At 36.1% G+C, this 22,433-nt stretch overlaps 1 protein-coding gene across 1 annotated transcript; it reads right to left on the bottom strand.

The window, feature by feature from the left end:
* ALB (albumin) lies at positions 1,435-19,352 on the bottom strand. The gene is made up of 15 exons (XM_005681744.2): positions 19,214-19,352; positions 18,450-18,507; positions 17,450-17,582; positions 15,958-16,166; positions 15,038-15,170; positions 13,516-13,613; positions 11,911-12,040; positions 10,766-10,980; positions 9,522-9,654; positions 7,897-7,994; positions 6,701-6,839; positions 5,869-6,092; positions 4,477-4,609; positions 3,712-3,779; positions 1,435-1,604 (listed from the first exon to the last, which is right to left on the bottom strand). The coding sequence occupies exons 1-14, from the start codon at positions 19,290-19,292 to the stop codon at positions 3,738-3,740; spliced, it is 1,824 nt and encodes a 607-aa protein (XP_005681801.1). The 5' UTR covers positions 19,293-19,352; the 3' UTR covers positions 1,435-1,604; positions 3,712-3,737.

The following is a 22,433-nucleotide window of genomic DNA, read 5'->3' as shown; positions in this document are numbered from 1 at the left end:
CTGTTCCCAGTACCCTGATGAGATCTCATGCCATCCTGCCCCAGACATGAATCATCTCCTTGTCCAGCGTATCCCACTGGCCATATCCCACTTAGTAACCCTCAGTTATCAGGTCAGCTTTCCTGGGATCACAGTACTTGTTTTCAAGTCACTCTTATTTTACTTAACTATCACCCCACAGTGCAAGAGTAGCGATGCTGACAACTGGGATCTGTCAAAGAAAAGCCATAAAATGATTCCTGAAAGTGAAAAGGTAAAAATTCTCAAAACGGTAAGGAAAACAATCGTATGCTGAGGGTGTTGAGATATCCGCTAGGGATATATCTTTCATCTGTGAAATTGTGAAGGAAAAAGAAATTCATGCTGGTTTTGCTGTCACATCTCAAACTGCAAAAGTTCTGGCCGCAGATGGAGAAGCCATAAAAGTAGTACAACAAAGTATTTTGAGGGGGTGAGACCACATTACAGTATATTGCAATAATTTTTCTTATTATTGTTAATCCCCTACCATGCCTACTTTATAAATTAAGCTTTATTATATGTATTATAGGTATGTAAGTACAAGAAAAAAACTAGTATATATAAGATATGTTAGTATATATAAGATATATCTGCAATTCAGTCATCCACTGGGAGTCATGGGATCTATACCCTGCAGATACAAGAGGACTTATTGTATCCTTGCAATCATCTCTGTTGTCTTGGTCTCCACATTTATTATTCAGCCCTATGCATTGGAGAAGGAAATGGCAACCCACTCCAGTATTCTTGCCTAGAGAATCCCAGGGATTGGGGAGCCTGGTGGGCTGCCGTCTATGGGGTCACACAGAGTCGGACTCAACTGAAGCGGCTTAGCAGCAGCAGTAGCAGCAGTATATAGGCAAAAGCCATGCTTTATATGCCTTCAGAGAAGGCAGTGGCACCCCACTCCAGTACTCTTGCCTGGAAAATCCCATGGATGGAGGAGCCTGGTGGGCTGCCATCTATGGGGTCACATAGAGTCGGACATGACTGAGTGACTTCACTGTCACTTTTCACTGTCATGCACTGGAGAAGGAAATGGCAACCCACTCCAGTTTTCTTGCCTGGAGAATCCCAGGGACGGGGAAGCCTGGTGGGCTGCCGTCTATGGGGTCGCACAGAGTCGGACATGACTGAAGTGACTTAGCAGCAGCAGCAGCAGTATATGCCTTACCTATACCACAGTTCCTATTCTTTTATCCAGAATTATCATAATGTTAAAATATTACTTTGAATGCTTACAATTCACAACTCAGAACAGTATTAATGCTTCTTTTATATAATTAACCCATAAGGAACTAGAAGTCCTCCATTGAAATGGGGAAAGAGAGAACAGTGGGACTTTTAAGGCACCTAATGCAATTTTCAGGATGGCAACACATCTTTGAAAAACAACACTCATGGACAGTTATATTAGAGTCTTTTCATTTTTTATTAATTGTAGCACAAACAAAAGAAGCAAAATATTTAAAGAAATTTATGTTCTTTAGAGAGGGTGTAGGTTTAACACCAACAGAAAAGAAGAACAGATGAATAAGCTCTGAGTTTTCATTTCTCTTCTTCCGTCTTACTCTCAGGGTAGGCTGAAAAACAAAAGATAAATATAATTACTGTTTATAAAATGGCATGTGCTTTTTCAAATATATTCAAATGAATGCCAGATTGCTTAGATTGTCTTTCTAATTCCATCAATGAAAACAATTCAAGCCTGTCCTTGACTCATGGCAGTTGAATTCTTCTTCCGGGCAAGGGGAAAGGACAGAGCAATAAGGTTCGTAAAGTCCTCTCTTCGTCATGATGTCAATCAGGGTTGAACACTATAACACCAGCTTTTCATCATTAATTCTCAGAGTCATTCACTTAACAACTACTCTTTTTTGTCCACACCATGCAGCACAGCTTGAGTGATCTTAGTTCCCTAACCAGGGATTGAACCTGTGTCCCCTGCTGTGGAAGTGTGGAATCATAACTATTGCATCACCAGGGAACACCTGACACCTACTTCTTACCTAAGTTAATTACAAACAAAAAGTTGTCTTCTCAAAGTTAGACCTCTAGGAAGAAAATCTTGCCATTTCAGACTGAAACAAATCACATTTTGAAATGCCCCCATTTGCAAAGATATGAAGCTGTTTCCTGCTCTGAATGCACAAAATATAGGTATTACCATATAGGCAAAGAGCAAGTAAAAATCTAATAGTGGGATAAACATCACAGTCAGTTTGAAAAATATAAAAATAATTCATGCTAAAGAACAGTTGGGCAACTTGTTTCAAAAATGAAGTTCATTTTATTTTTTAACTTCCCCCACAATACTATACTAAAATGGGTTAAACACATTTATTTATGTTCAAACATCTAAATTTTAAAGTGAGCCTTTTTGTCATAAGAGAAATCCTCTTAAGACTTAGCATCTCGACACATTGGAAACTTAGTAGCGAATTATTTCCTTGTAGTAGAAGTTCACACAAGGTAGACCTCATACTCACCAATGAAATGAATTTGTTTTTGAGCTATTTGGTTGAACCATGTGAAATCATTGGTATTCAACTGTTTTTGTACATATGAAAATGCACTTTCATACAATTCAGCCTATTACCTACAGGATCCCATTGCTGAGCCAGTACTTAGTACAATGAGTCTGTCTTCCATGTCACATTAGGGCAGAACAAGATAGCAGTTAATTCTCAAGCTCTGGCAAGAGTTTTTAATTTTGGCTCCACTTATCGCTGACTGGATGGTTTTTGGGTAAATTACTTAACCTATCCCTTGATCTATACTTCCCTTTTCTCATCTGCAAAATAGGAATAACAATGGTTTTTGACTCAGGCAACTGTTTTGAGAATTAAAGAAGTATATACATATATATAATGAGTTTAGAGTAGTGACTGGCATTAAGCAGTTGATCTTTGCTATTTTAATAACTAGGGGCTTCCCACGTAGTGCTAGTGGTAAAGAACCCGCCTGCCAATACAGAAGACATAAAGAGACGCAGATGCAATCCCTGGGTTGGGAAGACTCCCTGGAGGAGGAAATGGCAACCCACTCCAGTATTCTTGGCTGGAGAATCCCTTGGGCAGAGGAGCCTAGTGGGCTACAGTCCACGGGGTCGCAAAGAGTCGGACACGACTAAAGTGACTTAGCATGCAGGCATGCATGATAATTACTCTTTTAAACAATTCTATTATTTATGTTTGGCTGTGCTAGGTCTTTGCTGCTCAGGCTTGACTCTAACAGGGAGGAGGGGCTGCTCTCTAGTTGCAGTGTGCAGGCTTCTCATTGCAGTGCTTCTCTTGCTGCGGAGCACAGGCTCTGGGGGACCCAGGCTTCAGTAGTTGTGGCACGTGGGCTCAGTAGTTGTGGCTTCCAGGCTTTGGTGCACAGGCTCAATAATTGTGGTGCACAGGCTTAGTTGCCGCAGCATATGGGATTTTCCTGGATCAGAGATTGAATCCACGTTTTCTGCATTGGCAGGTAAATTCTTTGCCCCTGAGCCACCAGGGAAGCCCTATATAATTACTTAAAAAAAAAAAAATCTAAAGTATAGTTCCTGGAGGAGGGCATGGCAACCCACTGCAGTATTCTGGCCTGGAGAATCCCCAAGGACAGAGAAGCCTTGTGGTCTGCCGTCCATGGGGTCACAAAGAGTCGGACACGACTGAGTGATGAAGCACAGAAAAGTATAGTTACCTGAGATGCTTGTGGTTGTGTCGTGTTTAGGCTAAGGCTGCTTGAGTTGAAGCAACAAGTTTTGGACCCTAAATGCAAAGAAATGACGGATATGGGGGAAATATTAGCGCCACTGTTAGGATTTTTAAAAAGTAACATTTATACAGCCATTGGTGATTACAAAGTAATTTTTCATATATCACATCCTTTAATAACAGTTCAGTACTAGACTCTCTCTCAGAGAGTCAGACATGACTGAGTGACTGAACTGAACTGAACTGAACTGAACTGAACTGAACTATACTCTCTAGAAGGAGGCCCCTTAATATGCCCCCAAAGGAATAAAATACTGTCAAATCCTAGGGGAAAATATTAAATGATTCACACATTTAAACAGAAATTTCCCCTGTAACCTATAAAATCACTATTAATATTCAACCAAATCACAAATTACCATTTTCAAGAAAATGTTAAACTAAATTAAGTTTTGGTTTGATGATGTCTCTACCAAAAGATTTCAGGCTTTAGAAATATTTCTGTCTAAATTTATAAACAGACAACTTTGGAAACAGAACAAATATGAAAACACAACTACAGTGCAGCAAGAGATTTTTTTTTTAAAAGAGTATTTCGGTCATTTGGTAAGACAATTGTATGAAGAATAAGATTTCTGTTCCACACATACATAATTTCTTTCAGGTACTTAAACCACTAACCCCTAGCTTGACCAAATGCAACAGCAAAGGAAATTAGACATATTAAAATGAAGATAAACAACTCCAGTACCTCCAGAAGAAAGCAGCCTTCTTTGTCATCAGCTGCGCAGCACTTGTCTACAAAAGCCACAAAATTCTCCATAACGGTTTTCAGTTGTTCATCTGTTGCCTTGGGCTTGTGTTTCAACAGCTCAACAAGTGCACTGCATTTGAATAAAAACAACAAAAAACAGAAAGAAATGCACTCACTAAAGAAAAATGGAGATGGTAAGAATGGTAGCAGTGCTGCTTAATATTCTAAGTTTTAGAGCCAGACAGCTCTGGATTTGAGGTCCAGGCTTGCCATTATAAGCTTCAATATTCTCACTTGCATAATGAGAATAAAATGCACCTTCACAGGGTTGGTAGAAGGATCAAATTAAGTAATCAATGTAAATTGCTTAACATTTGTAGTGTCAGTATATCTCAACCAATGGTTCTTCAGTAAATCACTGGAAAGGATGATGTCATTGCATTCATACATTATCTGATTTGGAGAGTTATGGCATATTGAATTGTATAAATTTAAGAGCTAAAAATAATTCTTAAAAATCTACTTTATCCTTGACTCCATTTAAAAAGATTATAATCTGAGAATCTTTCTCTTGGTATTTTGTAATCCGCCCCATTCAAAGTTAATAACAATCCTGACCCAGGGATTGAACCCAGGTCTCCTGTATTGCAGGCAGAGTTGTTAACTTCTGAACCACCAGGGAAGCACTAATAATATAGAGGCCATAGGAAATAAAACTATCCAACTCAAGGGAGCTGGTGGTTCTCTTTCTTTGACATCTGCAGGCAATAGGGCTAGAGAAAGAGTCATATGGGCACAGTAGGTTTTACAATATTACTTTAAAATCTAGCTCCATGATCAGAAGCCACCAGAGGTAATAACAACTTCATGTTGCTAAATTTCTTGCAATTATAACCCCTTGTGACAGCAATAAGGAATCAAGGGAATCAAGCCTCTGAACTTGAAATGCCTGATGTTTTTAATCCAAGTTCCATTCTCAAAAGTTAGATCTTAAGGGGCTGCCTTATCTGTAGGTCGACACAGAAGAAACTGAAAGTAACTATTCATGCTCAGAATTAAATTCTCGTATGATTTCTACTGACTAATTTGCTATCTACAAAAATGCATCAGTTAATTGTTCAGCTTATTCTACAGAGCTAGCCTAAGATATAATTCTGCTGCAGCTTTTATCCACAAGATTATTCTGAATGGTTTACAGGCAAGATGATGAGGTTTTTTTCTTTTGCTAAGAAAACAAAAGGCTATCCATTTTATGCTTGACATTTTTATCTGCTTAACATGGCCAATACTTCTGTACTTCAGGTATATAATCACTATTTCAGAGAAAGCTGCTCGTTCACAGTTCTCACTATCAAGACTACCAACACAAAGTAGTGAAATATTCCTCACGTTTGTTTCTTGATTTGTTTCTCAGTATCAGGAAGTGTGCATATATCTGCATGGAAGGTGAAAGATTCACCATCGAAGGGTTTGGGTACATATGTTTCGTCAAGTGTCAGATCAGAGAAACATGGCCGTCTGTTCACCAATGACTCTGTGCAGCACTTGGTGACTTTTTCACTCACTGGTGTCTTCTCGTGCAACACGCACAACCGGTTCAGGATCAAGCTCAGCTAAAAACAGGCGGGAACACAGAAGCTCAAAGAAAGCATAATGAAAAATTTTCCAGGAACTCCCACCTTCCACTGGACCAAAACAAACTCTATCTTTTAACTCGCAACATTGAATCCAAGGTTGATTTGAGGCAACAATTTACTTTAGAACTACAGGTAAAAAGAGACTGAAAAATCTTCTCGATTAAATATGTCTACATTTTAGGAATAATATATTTGAGAAAATAATTGATTACATAATTTTAGAGGAGTCCTGAGATATATGTTGGAGTAGGGAAGAAATAGTCTTATACTGATACATTAAAGAGAAAAACCCCCAAAAAAGTAAAAATTTAGAAAATTCAAGGATGGAACATTAAAAATTCATGAAATTTTTTCAAAACAATTTATCACTTTTGGAATCTTATCTAAATCCTCTGATGGTCAAGATAATATAGGAAGCAAATCCTGGTTGCCACTACCATATAGACAACACACATACACACACAGACACACACACACACACACACACACGTGAAAGCAAGCACTTTCACTTGCTTCTGAAAGTTTCATCAACATCCAAAGGCAAAAATTCGTCCTTATTGACAGCTCTGTTCTAAAAGACTCACATAGTCTTCGGTACAGGGCATTCTTTCTGATTCAGGCTTTGCACAACACTTAGTGCCCACTTTTCCTAGGCTTCTTGAAATCTCCACCAGAGTTGGAGTTGACACTTGGGGTGCTTTCCTGGTGTAACGAACTATGAGCCTGTAACAACATAATCCATGTGTTTTCAGTCAGACAAGAAACTCTTTTTCTAACACATCAGGTCAAGCAGAGAACACTTGGCCCAAATCCACCAAGATGGCTTCCAGGGAAGACCTATTCCATTCATAAATTGTCTTCATCTTCACATGGGCAGAATAATGTGGGTGAAGACCTTGTCCTGAGCAACTAAGTAACCTAGCTTTGGATCCCACCTGTGCTATATAATCTTAGGAAAGTGGCTTACTTTATTATAATTCAGTGACATTAAAATACTTTTTAATTGCATCTTTCTTTCAATAAAACCTACTGAGAGCTTAATACACATCAGCACTATCCTAAATTTGAAAGATATGGATGAATTTTCTCACCTATAAAACAGAAGGAAATACACCTAACTCAAAAGGGATGGTGCAAGGACTAAACGAAAAGAAACAAAGTTGCAATCAGCCTGACATGGTATCTAGCATGTAATAATCATTTACTAAGAATGCTAATCACTATTGAAAATCAATGTATAACAATAATCTACTCAAGGGAAGAGACTATGTCTTGTTCAATGTTGTTATTCCAAGCACCTATAGTTTAAAAAGTGGTAACAGGTGTAAGCTGAAAAATGAACATCAACTAAATGATATTTAGTGCCCCTTCCTGTCTTAACTTCCACAAATAAGGCTCTATTTAATCAGAACATTAGTCTATCACCTTATTGAGCTACAGACACTGAAGACTTATTTTCTGCTCTGTAAAGCATTGCTTTTATTTTGTTCACTGATAAACTATTTCTTAACTGTCAAACAGCATCCTCAGTTCCTATAACCCAATATTTGATATTTTTCCTCCCAGATTTGAGCCCAAATTTTTAAACTGCCCTCAAATATAAGCTCTTCACCCCATCAACTATTTTATCTCATTTTCTCTTGTCTTTCTTGATGGACAGTGATCAGAAATAAGACTTTACTTTCAAAATTTAAAGTTCTATGATAAGTGGTCTATGAATATCATCTTAAATATTTACTAAATGAACAAGAAAAATTAGCCAATAAGCAAATATACTTACGCATTTTGGAATCCATACTCTCCATGTTTTTCAAATAGCTCACAGTTTTTTTTGATTAAATTCTGAGGCTCATCCACAAGATGCTTAAGTTTGTCAAACTGGAAAACAAAAGAACTGTGCTTACAACATTCTATATGAGGACCAGACGCAGGTTGCTTTTCACCCTTCTAGGTAGAATGAGATCCTTCGTCTTCTCTGCCCAAAGTCATATAAATAGCTTTTTGATGCCAAACCTATTATATGTCCAAACTGTTTATTTGGTGAGACTGTATAAGTGATTAAGAACATTCAGACTCTGGAATGCAACTCCTTGTGTTTAAGCCAGGTCATTTGACTTATTTTCTAGTTGTGCAACTTTACTTCCCATCTCAAAGCTCTAGAACCCTCACTTCTAAAATGGAGATGAAAATGATATTCACCTCAGAGAATTACTCTGTAAACCTCCTGAGCTCATGAATTTAAAACAGAGCCTGGGATATAGTAAAAACCTAATAAATGGTGGCTATGGGCTTCCCTGGTGGCTCAGTCAATAAAGAATTTGCCTGCAGTGCAGGAGACCTGGGTTTGATCCCTGGGTCAACTCACTCCAGTATTCTTGCCTGGGAAATCACATGGACAGGGGAACCTGGTAAGCTACAGTCCGTGGGGTTGCAAGAGTCGGACATGACTTAGTGACTAAAGCATCAAACCACCATGTAATTTTAAATATATTATAATTATAAATACTCATCATTATTAAGCCATCTCTGCAGCTGGATCCCGAGCTCTCTAAGATAACAGATTTTGTCTTGGTCATTGGTTCTTGTGTGGCACTTGGCATATATATAACTAGTTTCTTGATAGAGGAAAAAATGACTTTCCTCTGATTCTTAAGTTTGAAAACCACTCTACGTACTAAGTGTGCTAAATATCTCAAACATGAGGTATTTGCTAAATATTTGCTGTTGCTGCTGTTTACTCGCTCAGTCATGTCTGACTCTTTGTGATCCCATGGACTGAGGCACACCAGGCTTCCCTGTCCTTCACTATCTCCTAGAGTTTGTTCAGACTTATGTCTACTGAGTCAGTGATGCCATCCAACCATCTCATTTTCTGTCGCCCCCTTCCCCCTCTGCCCTCAGTCTTTCCCAGCATCATGGTCTTTTCCAATATGCTAAAATTTTAGCATAGCTAAATATGCTAAAAATTCTTGAAGCAGATTTCTTCTCCTTATTTAATTTCTTTCAAAACCATTCCTGAACTGTTTCAAAAGAGATTTGAAAATATTCTACATCAATAGATTTTACCATCTTCTCTAAAATACTAATTCTTGATTACTTAATAAAACTTGAAAACAGATTAACCTTCTTTATATCTAAGTTAAATTTCTTTTAATTAACATTTACATTTACCTTATTTTGCTCTCAGGAGTCTAAAAAGGAAAAAAATGCATGGTCAAGATTATGTAAAATTAAGAGAGTGCTTTCTTTGACCTTTCTTTTTATCGAAGGTTATTATTCCTATAATGTTCACAGGCACAGAACTGAAATCATCTTAAGAAGAAATCTATATTGCATGATATAATAATCCAGCATCATTTTTCTTTCCTGTTATTGGAATCATCAATCAAAGAGCTCCATACTCACCACTGTGGCATAGCATGCATGTGGATCTTCTTTAGCACAGCAGTCCTCCAGTGTGGCTTCATATTCCTTGGCAAGTCTCAACAGCACTGAGACAGCATACTCAGGATGCCTTCTTGAATATTCATACAAAAACCTAATTAAGATGATAATAAAATAGATCTTGTTAGACAAATGAGCAAAAAAACCACATAATTAACCATAAATGTAAATCATATCCTAAAGGTTTGAATCGGACTAAACCCTGTGCAGTCAAGGACTAAGGGCTTGAAGGTTCAGAGTTAAAGCTATCAAACCCTGACTCCACCACTTGTTTTATTATATCTCCTTAGGTGACTTATTACAATTACTGAGCCTTGGTTTCCTCCTCTGTGGAATGGGGATGATAATAGTATGTCTCAGAAGGTGAACTGTGAGAAATACATGATGTAATCTATGCAAAACACACGCTGTCGGGCACATATTGTTTAATGAATGGCACTTGTTACTATTAGGTACATCTTGTCTAATTCGGATTACACTTCAAAAATGTTCTGATAGATAACTAGAGACATATTCTTAATTTTTTTCTGCTCTGTATGAATAAATTCTTTATGGGTATGTAATTTTATAAAAAAGTTAGTGCACAGGATACTATGATTGAGCAATAAAAAATTAAAGTTTATCACCACGCTTACTGATTTTATATAATCATTGATTTTGTTATTTAATTGTATGCTGCCTTGCATGCTACTGGACTCCAGTCTTTTCAACCAAATCTGACTCATTTTCATTTTAAAGCACCTGGTAACAGATTCCATACTTTATAGTTCTTTGCTGGCATCAGATAGATAGACAGATAGACAGATAGAGAGGCATAAAGATGTATTACATATATTCACACATATATAAGTTCTAGAAGTACACTTTGAATGAATGCATCAATGAATAATATATATAATTTACATGTAAACAAAATATTTCCACATGTATTTCCAGAAATATTCCTAAGGAGTCAGGAATGGGAGTAAAAATAAATTTTTATTATTACATTATACTCTAGAGCATCTGCCAGAAGCATGTATTATTTTATGACAATTTTTTAAAAGCAATTTTTCCAAAAATGTTTAACGGCCGGAAGAGGAAAGAATAAAGAAACATTGCAGGCAACGTGAAAAATTGTAGCAATTCCAAAGGAAAGCCTAGAATAATTTCCTAAATTCTGAGATCATATAAAAGTATGAAAGGATCATTTTTTATCCACTTACGAGCCCAGGAAGACGTCTTTTGCTTCCTGATAGTTTTTGCAAACCTCCTTATCTTCAGCAAAGTCAGCAGTTAATGGGGGCAGGTTTTCAGGCACGGCATCTTTATCTATCTCAGCAATGCAGTGGGATTTTTCCAACACAGGCTTATCACAGCATTCCTTCAGTTTACTGGAGAGTGTGTCTTGATGATCACATATGTACTTGGCAAGATCTGCCTACAAGCAAGTAGGTGAAAAGTGTTCACTGTAAACTGACATTCCTGTGCTTCCTCCCCAGACATTTACTATGTCGACAGAACACATTCATTGTGCTCTAAGACCATACTTGTACCAATATGCCTGCTATGAAGATTTTCAACCCGTGCTGCTAAGCCTAGAGGCACAGACAGAACTACTAAAACATGATTGGAAAGAAACTAGTATAAATTGGGGCTCATGTCAGTTATTTATCAACTTTATACCTACTTTTAAAACAACACTTACGTTTTTAAATTAAAACTCATTAGTGTTTTTCTAAATATCCCCCCAAATTAAGTGCAGGCATCTTGAAACCAAATAACCAAATAAAGTGCTAAAGATTTTTGAAACGTTAGTCAAGATCATGGTCACAGACCCCACTTACAGATGTAAACTATCTGCCTTAAAGTTTTCAGAAAGTGTCCTGAGAGGTTAGGATTCTTGTATTTCATCAGTTTGAGGAAAAAAAAAAAAAGATATCATTCCAAATATCTGTATTTTTACATAGGGTGTTAATTAAGAGAGAACATAGAAGGGAAAATTGCATAATTTCCAAAGCTCTCTTCAGGTTCCAGCCTTTCTCCAACTCCCCCCACCTCCTCAAGAAATCTTAGAAATCTACCTTTGTGACTGTCCTACTTCCGCTTTAAGAATTTGATCTCCAAATTTGAAAGAAAGGGATTACAAAGTATAAATGAGTTTATTAGATCATTTAGTGAATAGGATATCAGAGAGAAAGAAAGAGGGAGAGAGGGAGGGAGGGCAGAAGGAAGGGAAACAGGGAACGGATTGAGTAGACCCAGCAGAGAAAACAATCTCAAACCGCTCTCCGTGGTTCTGATGCTACACAAGCTGAGTCTACCAACTTAAGCCAGTATGTTGCCATAAAGCATACTGAGGTTTCCTTACCCTGTCGTCTGCGCATTCAAGTAGGTCGCCATGGCAGCACTCCTTGTGGACCTTAGTGAGATCTGTCACTATCTTGGTAACATCTGTAAAGTCAGCCTTGGGAAATTTCTGGCTCAGGCGAGCTACTGACCTAAAAAGAAAATTCTCCCATCAAAATATTATTAACAGACAATGTTTTATGTGAAAGCATTACGAAAATACTACACATAACTACAAAATTTAGGCTCACATAACATACAGAAATAATTTGTAAGATATATTAGCTCTTATTTTCATGCTAATTCTGAACCAAATGGTAGAGCAAAATGTTTCCTTAGGGCAGCACATATGGAGGTTAAAAGTCCAGCAATTCATAGAAACAGAAATTAAAGAGGGATTCTGAAAAAGGTAACATGCTGAGAGGCCCCAGGTTTAGAGCCCAGGAATGACTTCCAGATCTGGCTTTATAGCTTAATAATCATGTGACCCTAGGCCAGTTACTTAGCCTCTATGAGCTTCAGGCCCCACTGAGTCACAACAACACGCTAAGTCAAAGCATTGTTGTGAGGATTAAATGAGATAATCTATATGAAAGCATTTTACGAACTGGGAAATGCCATACAAATTCCAGTTACCCCTTTTTAAAATTATTAACCAAAGTACATTCTTCCTGACTTCTAAAAGCCTCTGAGAAAACAAATTTTGTTAACTTATACAAAAATTAGAGAGTTTTGATTCAGCATACTTTTACCAAGAAATTGATTCAGCATTATCTCTATGCTCACTGATAAGATGTAAAACCTAACATCCACAAGCTTTCTCAAATCATTTCACAGTCATTGAAATCAGATAAAAGACACTTCCCCAAAACTAATCATACCCTGTTTAACTATGTATCATTTCATGTTAGGGTTGTTTTGTTTAGTGATTTTGTTGATGGTAGGGATGACAGGCAAGATAGTTCAAGCGACAGTTTGTTGACAACTTCCAAAATGTCTGTTTTCAATTGATTTTCTGCCCAATGTTGATTTATTATTGACTACAAAGTAAGGGATTGGTGGTGAGGATGGCAGGGCGTTGCAAAATGGATTCCTTGGTCCAAATACTGAAGGATGCTTCTAGAGCTAGCTGATAATATCAAAACCGAAGCCCAGGCAAAAACAAGAGATTAAGAGCAGAACTGGTGCTACCAGAAAATAAGAAGAAACTTTGATGACTGAAATTAGATATCAGAACATAAAAAGACAAGCAGACACCTTCAGATAATTGGTTGGAGGGATGGAGGAGAGATAAAATTAGATAAAAGACCCTGACTATAGCTCTATAAAAACAGTGGATTTTTATACTAAGATCACAATCATTAAAAATACATGGGAGTTTAAACACCTGTCCTGGAAGAACAAAAAAGCTGTCTTCTAAATTCTCTGACTACTTAGGGAAAAAAAGGTTAAAAATAATGACAAATTGTCTTTGATGCTCTGGTTTTCATGTCTATCAAATTTCTACCTTTTAGACAACCAAAAAGATGTATGTGAAAGCACTGTGTAAAATGACATATGATGTACAATTTTGTCAACTGAACCATCATTGACATCATGAAAAAGATGCAAACTAGATTTAACATACCATGCTTTTAAAGCTCTTTCTCCGAATTTTTGAATACTGGCACACCTGAGTCTCTGTCTGGCAGATGAAGCCAGTACTTTTTCTCTCATAGTTTCAATCTGCAAAAAGAAATAATTTGAGGAGCATTAGAAAATAAAATTTATGTACAGACCACCCCTTCTTGAGCTCAGATGAGACTGCTGCTGGTGCTCCTGCTAAGTCGCTTCAGTCGTGTCCAGCTCTGTGTGACCCCATAGACGGCAGCCCACCAGGCTCCCCCGTCCGTGGGATTCTCCAGGCAAGAACAATGGAGTGGGTTGCCATTTCCTCCTTCAATGCATGAAAGTGAAAAGTGTAAGTGAAGTCGCTCAGTCATGTCCCACTCAGCGCCCCCATGGACTGCAGCCCACCAGGCTCCTCTGTCCATGGGATTTTCCAGGCAAGAGTACTGGAGTGGGGTGCCATTGCCTTATCCGGAAATAGGGTTTACGTAAGTCAAAATTATCTCTGACAGTAGCAAGATTTAACCTTTTGAGCAAACCCCAATAGACCAGCATTACAAGTGAAATGATTAACCTAATGTGTAGTTGCTAAGTCATGTCTGACTCTTTGCGACCCCATGGACTGTAGCCTGCCAGGTTCTCCTGTCCATGGGATTCTCCAGGCAAGAATACTGGAATAGGTTGTTACTTCCTCCTCCAGGATTAATCTAATACATAATGATAAATATGAGACTATGCCAAATTAAACCTTAAAGAGAAAATTTAAACCTCAATTCCCAAGTATTTATTATTGGCAAATAATTATTTTGTTCTATAGAAAGAAGAAAAGTCAGTCTGGTCATAGTGGAATCTCCAGGTGGGTAAGAACCAGCGTGGAGGTATTGCCAGGGAAAAGGGAATGAAAAGGAAAAGTAGGACAGTGTACACTGATATCCAAAGGAACAGAACTTTGCTGACTTCTTAATTTTGCACGTAATGCATTTTACTCCTTCCTCCACAACTCCCATAACATCAATAAACTCCCTAGAAAAGAGAATGCGGTGTAAACATTTACGGGATAAATCGATAAACGTAGGCTTCTAGATGCAGTTAAATTCTCCTCCACTTTGAATTCTCCCCTCCCCAGTAAAAAAAAAAAAAAAAACTCATGAAAAGAGAAACAAAAATGGTGTCCTCTTACTGTGCAATTTGAAAAATGAGTTTCTGCATTTCACTATAGCAACTAGCACTATAGAGACAGACAGGATATTCAGACACATACACAACAGTTTCCTCTACCAGATCCACTTTGCAATTCTTATTAGAAGAAGGAAAGTGCAAGGCATAGCTCTTCAAAAAAGGTGAAAAGACATAGCCCTTAGTGAAAAAGACATAGCCTTTCAAAAAAGATGAAAAATTCCTTGACTGGGGGAAAGAGGGAGGAGTTTAAACCATGTAAAGAAGTTTCTGCTGGAGGCTTCAGTTTCCTAAATTTAGCCACAAGACGTCCCGAAACTGAGGTTTGATTATGAATTGGTTCTCCTATTCTTTCTGAAGAATACCTTTGGTAGTAGGCAGGCACCTTTATCTTCAGCTTGGCAGCATTCTTGAAAAACTCCATTATATTTATTGGCATAGTAAAGGAGTTCTGGTGCATAAAAGTAGGGATGTCTTCTGGCAACTTCGTATAGGTATCTAAATTTTTAAACAAAAAAACAGTCACTTTTCTATAGCAGGAACAAATGCATGGCAAGAACATTTGTAATCTACCTTCTCCCCAGAGCCTTCAAAATTCAGACTTCTAATTAACCAATTAAGCTCAATTTACAAATGATGAACTTGCCTTTGTCATTCTTTAAGTCAGTGAAAAGGTTAAACTCATACATATATATATATACATATAAATATACACACATGCATAAAATAGTTTAATTTCAGTGATATGTTATTGACTAATTTGAAATAAATTCTGAGAATGCTAAATATATACGTATATCTTAGTGAGTGAGTGAGTGAAGTCGCTCAGTCGTGTCCGACTCTTTGCGACCCCGTGGACTGTAGAAAACCCCCCAGGCTCCTCTGCCCATGGGATTCTGTAGGCAAGAATACTGGAGTGGGTTGCCATTTCCTTCTCCAGGGGATCTTCCCGACCCAGGGATCGAACCCAGGTCTCCTGCATTGCAGGCAGACACTTTAACCTCTAATATATGTCAACTTCAATTATTTTCATATAGATCATATCCTGTTCTGCAAAAGATCTTTGATCAATCTTTTAATCATGTAGAATGTTGTAGTATGTTATTTACTACATAAATTACTTATTTATACGTAAATAACATAATACTCTATTTCTTTGAAAATTGTCATTAGAACAAAAACTTCAAGTCTTAATGTTGATAATTTTCATAATAGTAATTGTTATAGTGAATCTTGACTTATTTCATAATTTTTAATTTTGAAGCTTAAAAATCTGATTACTTACTTTCCCCAAAACTTCTTTTCATCTGCCTTAAACTCGGCACACAAAGTATCGGGCTCTGGTTTCAGTTTAGGGAGGTCTGGGCTATCATCTTTGTGTTTCAGGAAGCATTCATTTCTTTCAGGCTCTTGTTTCTCACAGCAGTCGGCCATGTCACCATAGGTTTCGCGAAGGGTTGCAACTTTACACAATTCATCTCCAAAGAGAGTGTGCTGCATGGAAGAGAGCAGGCTTCAAATTGCTGAGCAGCATTTTATTTTCCTTATACCCAAAGAATGGTACAAGAAATTAATATCTTGGCAAACCTTGGTTAGTATGTCATATAAAAATCCACTTTTTTCTCAAATTTAGAGAGTTTCCCTTGATTTGACCATCTATGGGTGATTACCATAAGACTTAAGCGCCATGCTATTGCTTATAGTGGATAAAATAGAAGGGCAAAAAGAATGCCTTTAAGGAATGCCTTCAAAGAATGTCTTTAAGGAATGTTCATTTAAGGAATGAACAGAACTCCTGTTTCCACCTGAGGTTAAAAGCCAGGAGAGAAATCATTAAAGTAAAAACTCAAGGGAAATTATCCTCTTAGTAGCAATGAATTCACATTAGGGAGGACAGAGTTCAGATAGTTTCTCATTTGATCTGCTCCTTTTCAAGATATCCAAATTTTTAGTAGAAACCATTCAAAACTGAGGAGTAACACAATCTACTATATATTAATTGTTACTGCATTAGAATATAATTTTTTTGTTCTAGAAATATTTGCCTCAATGCACAGTCCATTAAATGAAGCCTTTCTGTATCAATTAATTTTGATTATGAAAGTAATTATAACTTCAGGGGAAATAGGCTCAAGACAAAATTTATTAATTTATTTTAAAATATATTTTTTAAAATTCATATTTAGAGTAATATTATTGTGGGTAGTTAAAGAACTGATTCTGCCTTGAGGCAGAAGTACCTATAGAGAAAAACAAGAGGAAGCCTTCCGTGATCAAAGAAAAATTGCCTTGTCCCAAGAAATGTATATATAAAGTGGTAAGAGAAATATAGACCTATCTTTGTATTAAAGATCTATCTGAAAATATCACAAGTTAAAAGTGCTGATTTTTTATTGTATGTAAAAATATGAATATCCCTAAAACAAGGAATATGTAGGCATACTGCTGTTTTTACCTAGATAACAAGGTAAAAACTATCCTATCATTATTAGTGTCTATGAAAAGAAATTTAACTTTAAATTTAAAAAAAAGAAACTTCTAAAAATAAAAAATTTCCAAAAACACTATGACCTTTGTGTGTGGTTTCAGTAAAGCAATGTTTTTTTAAAACTGTGAGTACACTAGAACATCTCTATCATCAAAGAAATGCTATACCCACTTTTGAGTGTTGCTTACAAATATAGTCTTTGATAATAATTGAGAAAACGAAAAGGAGATATTTTTAATCATTCAAGATTATGTTACAGAAATATTGCTCAAAATCAGAATATACTTACAAGTGACTTATCACAACCGGCATGTGACTCATCAGCAACACATGTTTTTGCAAACTCAGTTAGTTCCTTCACTAATTTTACATGTTCATCAAATGGACACTGCTGGAGATACTGAGAAAAGGCAATCAGCACCCTGAAATAAAGAACACAGAAAAAATGTAGTATGATAAAATTTTAACATGCTCTAGGTTGCTATGTTAGAAAACAAATAGTGTCTGTATAGGTTCTATATTTTACACACCTTTCTCACGATTATTCAGAGATCCTATTGACGTCAACTGTGTTCTGAGGCCTAACCACATGTATGTGGCTTTCTAAGCAAACAGGATGTATATTTCCACCATGTTTAAATATATGTGTGTGCAGTCAATATATGCATACTATCGCATCATCTATGTGAGCAAGCAAGCAAAATGTATTCTAAATACACCTATTGTTAACCAGGGCTTTACACAGGTCCTTCAACTATTTAAAACAAAAATCATACATACATACACAAATATCTTATTTAGTCAAGCAATAGGATGAGACAGACTTTTTGAAAAACAAGCTATTTCCTCACCTTTTACTAGATTAAAAAATTTTCAAATTGTCTCAAAAAACCTAAGAAATATTTGCTGGGTAAAGAATTTAGTAAACGAGTTGTGAAAGGAGTCATATATTAAAATGTTTTCTACCATGTAGCTTATATAAGAGTTCCAAATCTACACTGTCCAAACAGTTTTCATTAGCCACAAATGTCAATATATATTCTAAAAAGTTAAATACTGTTTAAATTTTTGATCCTCAGTTGCAATTGCCATATTTAAAGTCCTCAATAGCCACAGTGGCCAATGGCAACTATATTGGTCAACACTGATACAGAATATTGCCATTGATGCAGAAAATCCTATTGGAGAGTACTGTTCTACAATCTCTGATGACAGGACTACAAGGACTTCAAAATTACAACCAACACTATTAGAAACATTAAATTTGATTCTTCAATATTTCAACTTACAGGCCTTGAAAATTTTCTTCTCCCAAATCATTAAACCGATGAGCAATCTCACTTTTGTCTGGAGGGGAAAATGGGGGGAAAAAAAAGATTTGCTTTAAATTCTGAAGAAACAACTGGTTACGATATTATTTTTTATGTTTCTCTCCATTTGACTTGGTTTTCATTTGCTCCAAGATATTGAGCTCTGATTCCCTATAGAAAATCTTAAGATGATGATGAAATGTTTCTTCTGCATTTAAGCAGAAGTTATTTAATCACAATGATACTACTTGAAAAATCATTGAAGTCACTACATATTTATAGCTTTATAGTCAAAGTTGGGTAATATCTAATGCTCTTGCAGTGTCTATTAACTGAGAGGATAGTCTGAAATGGAAAATATAAATACAAGTTCTATTTATAAAATTAAAATCACAAATTTTGTATTTTTTATATAAATTAAAGTACAGCGAACAAGCCTTTGGAAACATGGATTTTTAAATTCTACCTTCAACTATATTTTGTGAAGTTTAAGTCACTCTGCAGAAACTCCTTCATGTGCAATAGGAAATTACAGTTACTAAACAATTCTCACTATTTTTTTTCACCTAGAATGTTAGAAATATATCAATAAGGTATCTTCCTAAGGGTTCACAAATATAAAATATAGTAACAGTCTAAAAATAAATGCTAAAAGAAAACTTTCTTCATTAATGATTCAAGGTTTACTGAAACATTCTTGTCTAGGAAAGAAAAGTTGAACAATTGAAAACTAGAATTCTTACGTGTATCTCGACGAAACACACCCCTGGAATAAGCAGAGCTGAAGAGAAGGAGAAGGGAAATAAAAGTCACCCACTTCATTGTGCCAAAGGTTTGTGGGGTTGATAGAAAAGATAGTATGAATAGAGGGAAATCAGCGCTAATATACTTCTTTAGCCAATAATTGTAGATTATTAACTAGACTCATCTCTGTATTTCATTGGTTCATAAGTGATTACAAAATTCATAGCATTCTTGCCAAAAAATTGTTTGACTGAATCCCTTGTGTATGTTTGCCATCTGGAACTGTTTTTTCCACAAGACCTTGCCAATTCAATAGTTGTGTAAAACACCTTATCAAATTTTACATAAGAGTTTGAACGATTTGTACCATTACTGTGTTCTCTATCTGTGATTTACTACTTGAACATTTTAGTTTCCAATATTTTCAAAAATTTGACCAAACTAATAACTTAGCTTGGAAATAAGATATATTAAAAGAGTTCATCTCTGAGCCACCTATGGCTGGTTCATGTTGATGTTTAACAGAAAACAACAAAATTCTGTAAAGCGATTATTATGCCTCAATTAAAAAATAAATTTTAAAAAGTTAAGCTCTTAATTGTATTATTACTAATTCAAAGTATGCTTTAACTGATAAATAATGAAAGACGTACACATACACACACGTGAGTGATTCAATGTCTTTTCATTTTTCTGAAACTGTTCTGTCTGAAAAAGCTGCTGTTTTGGTTGCAAATTAAGGAAAAGTCATAGCAACAATAGCAACTAAAATGGATACACATTTTCATCTCAGCTCTGGCCCACATGTGATTCAGTCCCTGGAGCAAAGTATTTAGAGGAAATGTGGGTCTTGCCCATGAAGTTTTCTATTAAAAAGGCATGGGGAAGAAAATGGACACAACAGCTGGAGCCATCACAATATACATAAGACAAGCTGAGCCCGACTACATCTCCAGTGGTTATAAGACTCCTAGATCTCCTTCACCAGGCATCGTATCATTTCCATTCTTATTTCACACTTTTTTCCTCCCTCTCTCTTAATAAAAAGTCACATGCTTTTCTTTAATGTTATTTTAAATTTCAGAATAAACTAAATTTGGGGTCTAAAAACAAAGCAAAGCAAAGATAATTTTTCAAAAATGTTTTTTCAAAGTTCCTTGCTTATTCTTCCCACCCAAGATTTGATCTCTACCTCTGAAAAATTATTTTCTCTGCCCTTTTGCTCTAAAGATGAAGAACTATGGATTTCAATCAGTAGGAAAAGTTACTTTCTCTGATACTACCTTCTCTAGCTCCAGTTATTATCAATCCAGATATTTCACTTAATTAAGTAACTGAGTCCATCAAAACTGTCAGTCATGTTGCCCTATTGCACATACAAGCACAGAGACTAGTAAGTACTTAAGAGAAGCGTTATTTTTCCCATTCAGTCATATGATACAAGAAATACACTTTCTATGATCTTATTTTAGTTTCAGGATACTGATTAAGTAATCAAGCACAGAAGAAGAGATAATAGAAAAACAAGTGATAGATATTTAGATACATGACAGAGATGTATAATACACATATAGATGATAGCTGGCTAGCTAGAGCTGATAAAAGTTTGCTTTAATGGCTTCAGGGAGTTCTGAAGAATGGAGCCAAACATGCCTTTCTGGCCATAGCTGAACAGAAATAAATTAATATCTGCCTGTGGAATTATTTCCACTGGAGAAAAACATTTCTTTAAAGTCTGAAAATGTATATTGTAAAAGGAAAAAGGAAACTATGATAATTTTCTAAATAAAATTATAATGCCTTTTAGGGTAAATTATGGCATCTTTTATTTGAAGTCAGTATTAAACCCTGGCCTTTTCCTTAAAATCCATCTTCTGGGAAGACTTGATCCAATACACAGGCCTTATCATTGGACATAATTGTGTTACTAATTCCCCAAATCAGGCCCTTGTCATTCACACATATACTTTGTGCATATTTTTTGTTTAAAAAATGAAAAGAATATTAGTTTCTCTACCTACTTTGCACTGTAATACTATATTGAAATATAATGGTAATATAAAAAACAAAAAAATTAAATTCATTACGATTCTGGAAACTTAAAATTGATATTCTTATATTTAATGAAAATCTCATAGTTTTCAAATAAAAACTGAAAACACCCAGATCTTTCCTTATAGTATAATAATGCATTTTCCATGTGTGTATCCTTTTGAACAATTAGCAGATGTATGAGAAATTTAAGTATTTAATTTACAACATTATCTGCTTCAAATTTATCTTGATCAATCTTAATTAATAAGCAACAGTTCCCAAAATAAGGATACCTATAGTTTTCTTTGATTAATTCTGAGGTACATTCTAAACTGAGAAGAATAAAACTACATATTTGCTAGTTATTTCTAAAAATTCTCTTCTTTGAAGCTTCTAAACTCATATTTAGTTAATCATCAAAGGAATCTGGCATGGGAGTAAATGCAAATATTTAAACCAAGAGTTATAAATATGGCTTAAAGAATCTAGTTTCTAAGTGAATAGGAAACTAGCTTCAATAATTTTTCAATGCTTTCCCATTTTTATGGAAGAAGTTTAAAGAGGGAGTGGTCAAGATTACTTCTAGACTTCCCTGCTAGTACAAAGGATAAGAATCCGCCTGCCAATACAGGTTTGACGCCTGGTCCAGGAAGATCCCATATACAGCCGAGCAACTAAGCCCAAGCACGACAACTACTGAGCCCACAGGCTCTGCAACAAGAGAAGCCACCGCAATAAGAAACCCACACACAGCAATGAAGAGTAGCCCCTGCTCACCGCAACTAGACAAAGCCTGCACAAAAGCAACAAGGCCCTGGAGCCACATGCTGCAACCACTGAAGCCCGAGCCCCCTAGAGTCTATGCTCCACAACAAGAGAAGCCACTGCAATGAGAAGCTACTGCAGCTAGAGAGTAGCCCCGACTCTCCACACCTAGAGAAAAGCCTGTGCAGCAAGGAAGACCCAGCACAGCCAAAAATAAATTAATTAAATTATTTTAAAAAGAAAGATTACTTCATATGGAAATACTAATAATGTACTGATCATTTAGAAGAGAAAAAATACTTCATTTGAAATGTAACTGGAAATTAAACCTAAGCCTTTTCCCCTTTTGTCGTTTGTTTTTGCATTCACTTCAACACGATAGAAAAAGCAGCTTTGAAACAAATGCAATCTCTCTTGAGA

The sequence above is a fragment of the Capra hircus genome, chromosome 6 (assembly GCF_001704415.2).
Source record: "Capra hircus breed San Clemente chromosome 6, ASM170441v1, whole genome shotgun sequence".
Classification (NCBI taxonomy): Eukaryota; Metazoa; Chordata; class Mammalia; order Artiodactyla; family Bovidae; genus Capra; species Capra hircus.
This window is presented reverse-complemented; position numbering and strand designations above follow the sequence as displayed.

Coding starts and splice junctions, on each gene's coding strand:
- ALB (XM_005681744.2), bottom strand. CDS start 19,292: ATGAAGTGGGTGACTTTTATTTCCCTTCTCCTTCTCTTCAGCTCTGCT. Junction 16,167..17,449: donor CCGGTTGTGATAAGTCACTT/GTAAGTATATTC, acceptor TCTTCCATGCAG/CACACTCTCTTTGGAGATGA. Junction 10,981..11,910: donor TTGAATGCGCAGACGACAGG/GTAAGGAAACCT, acceptor ACTTGCTTGTAG/GCAGATCTTGCCAAGTACAT.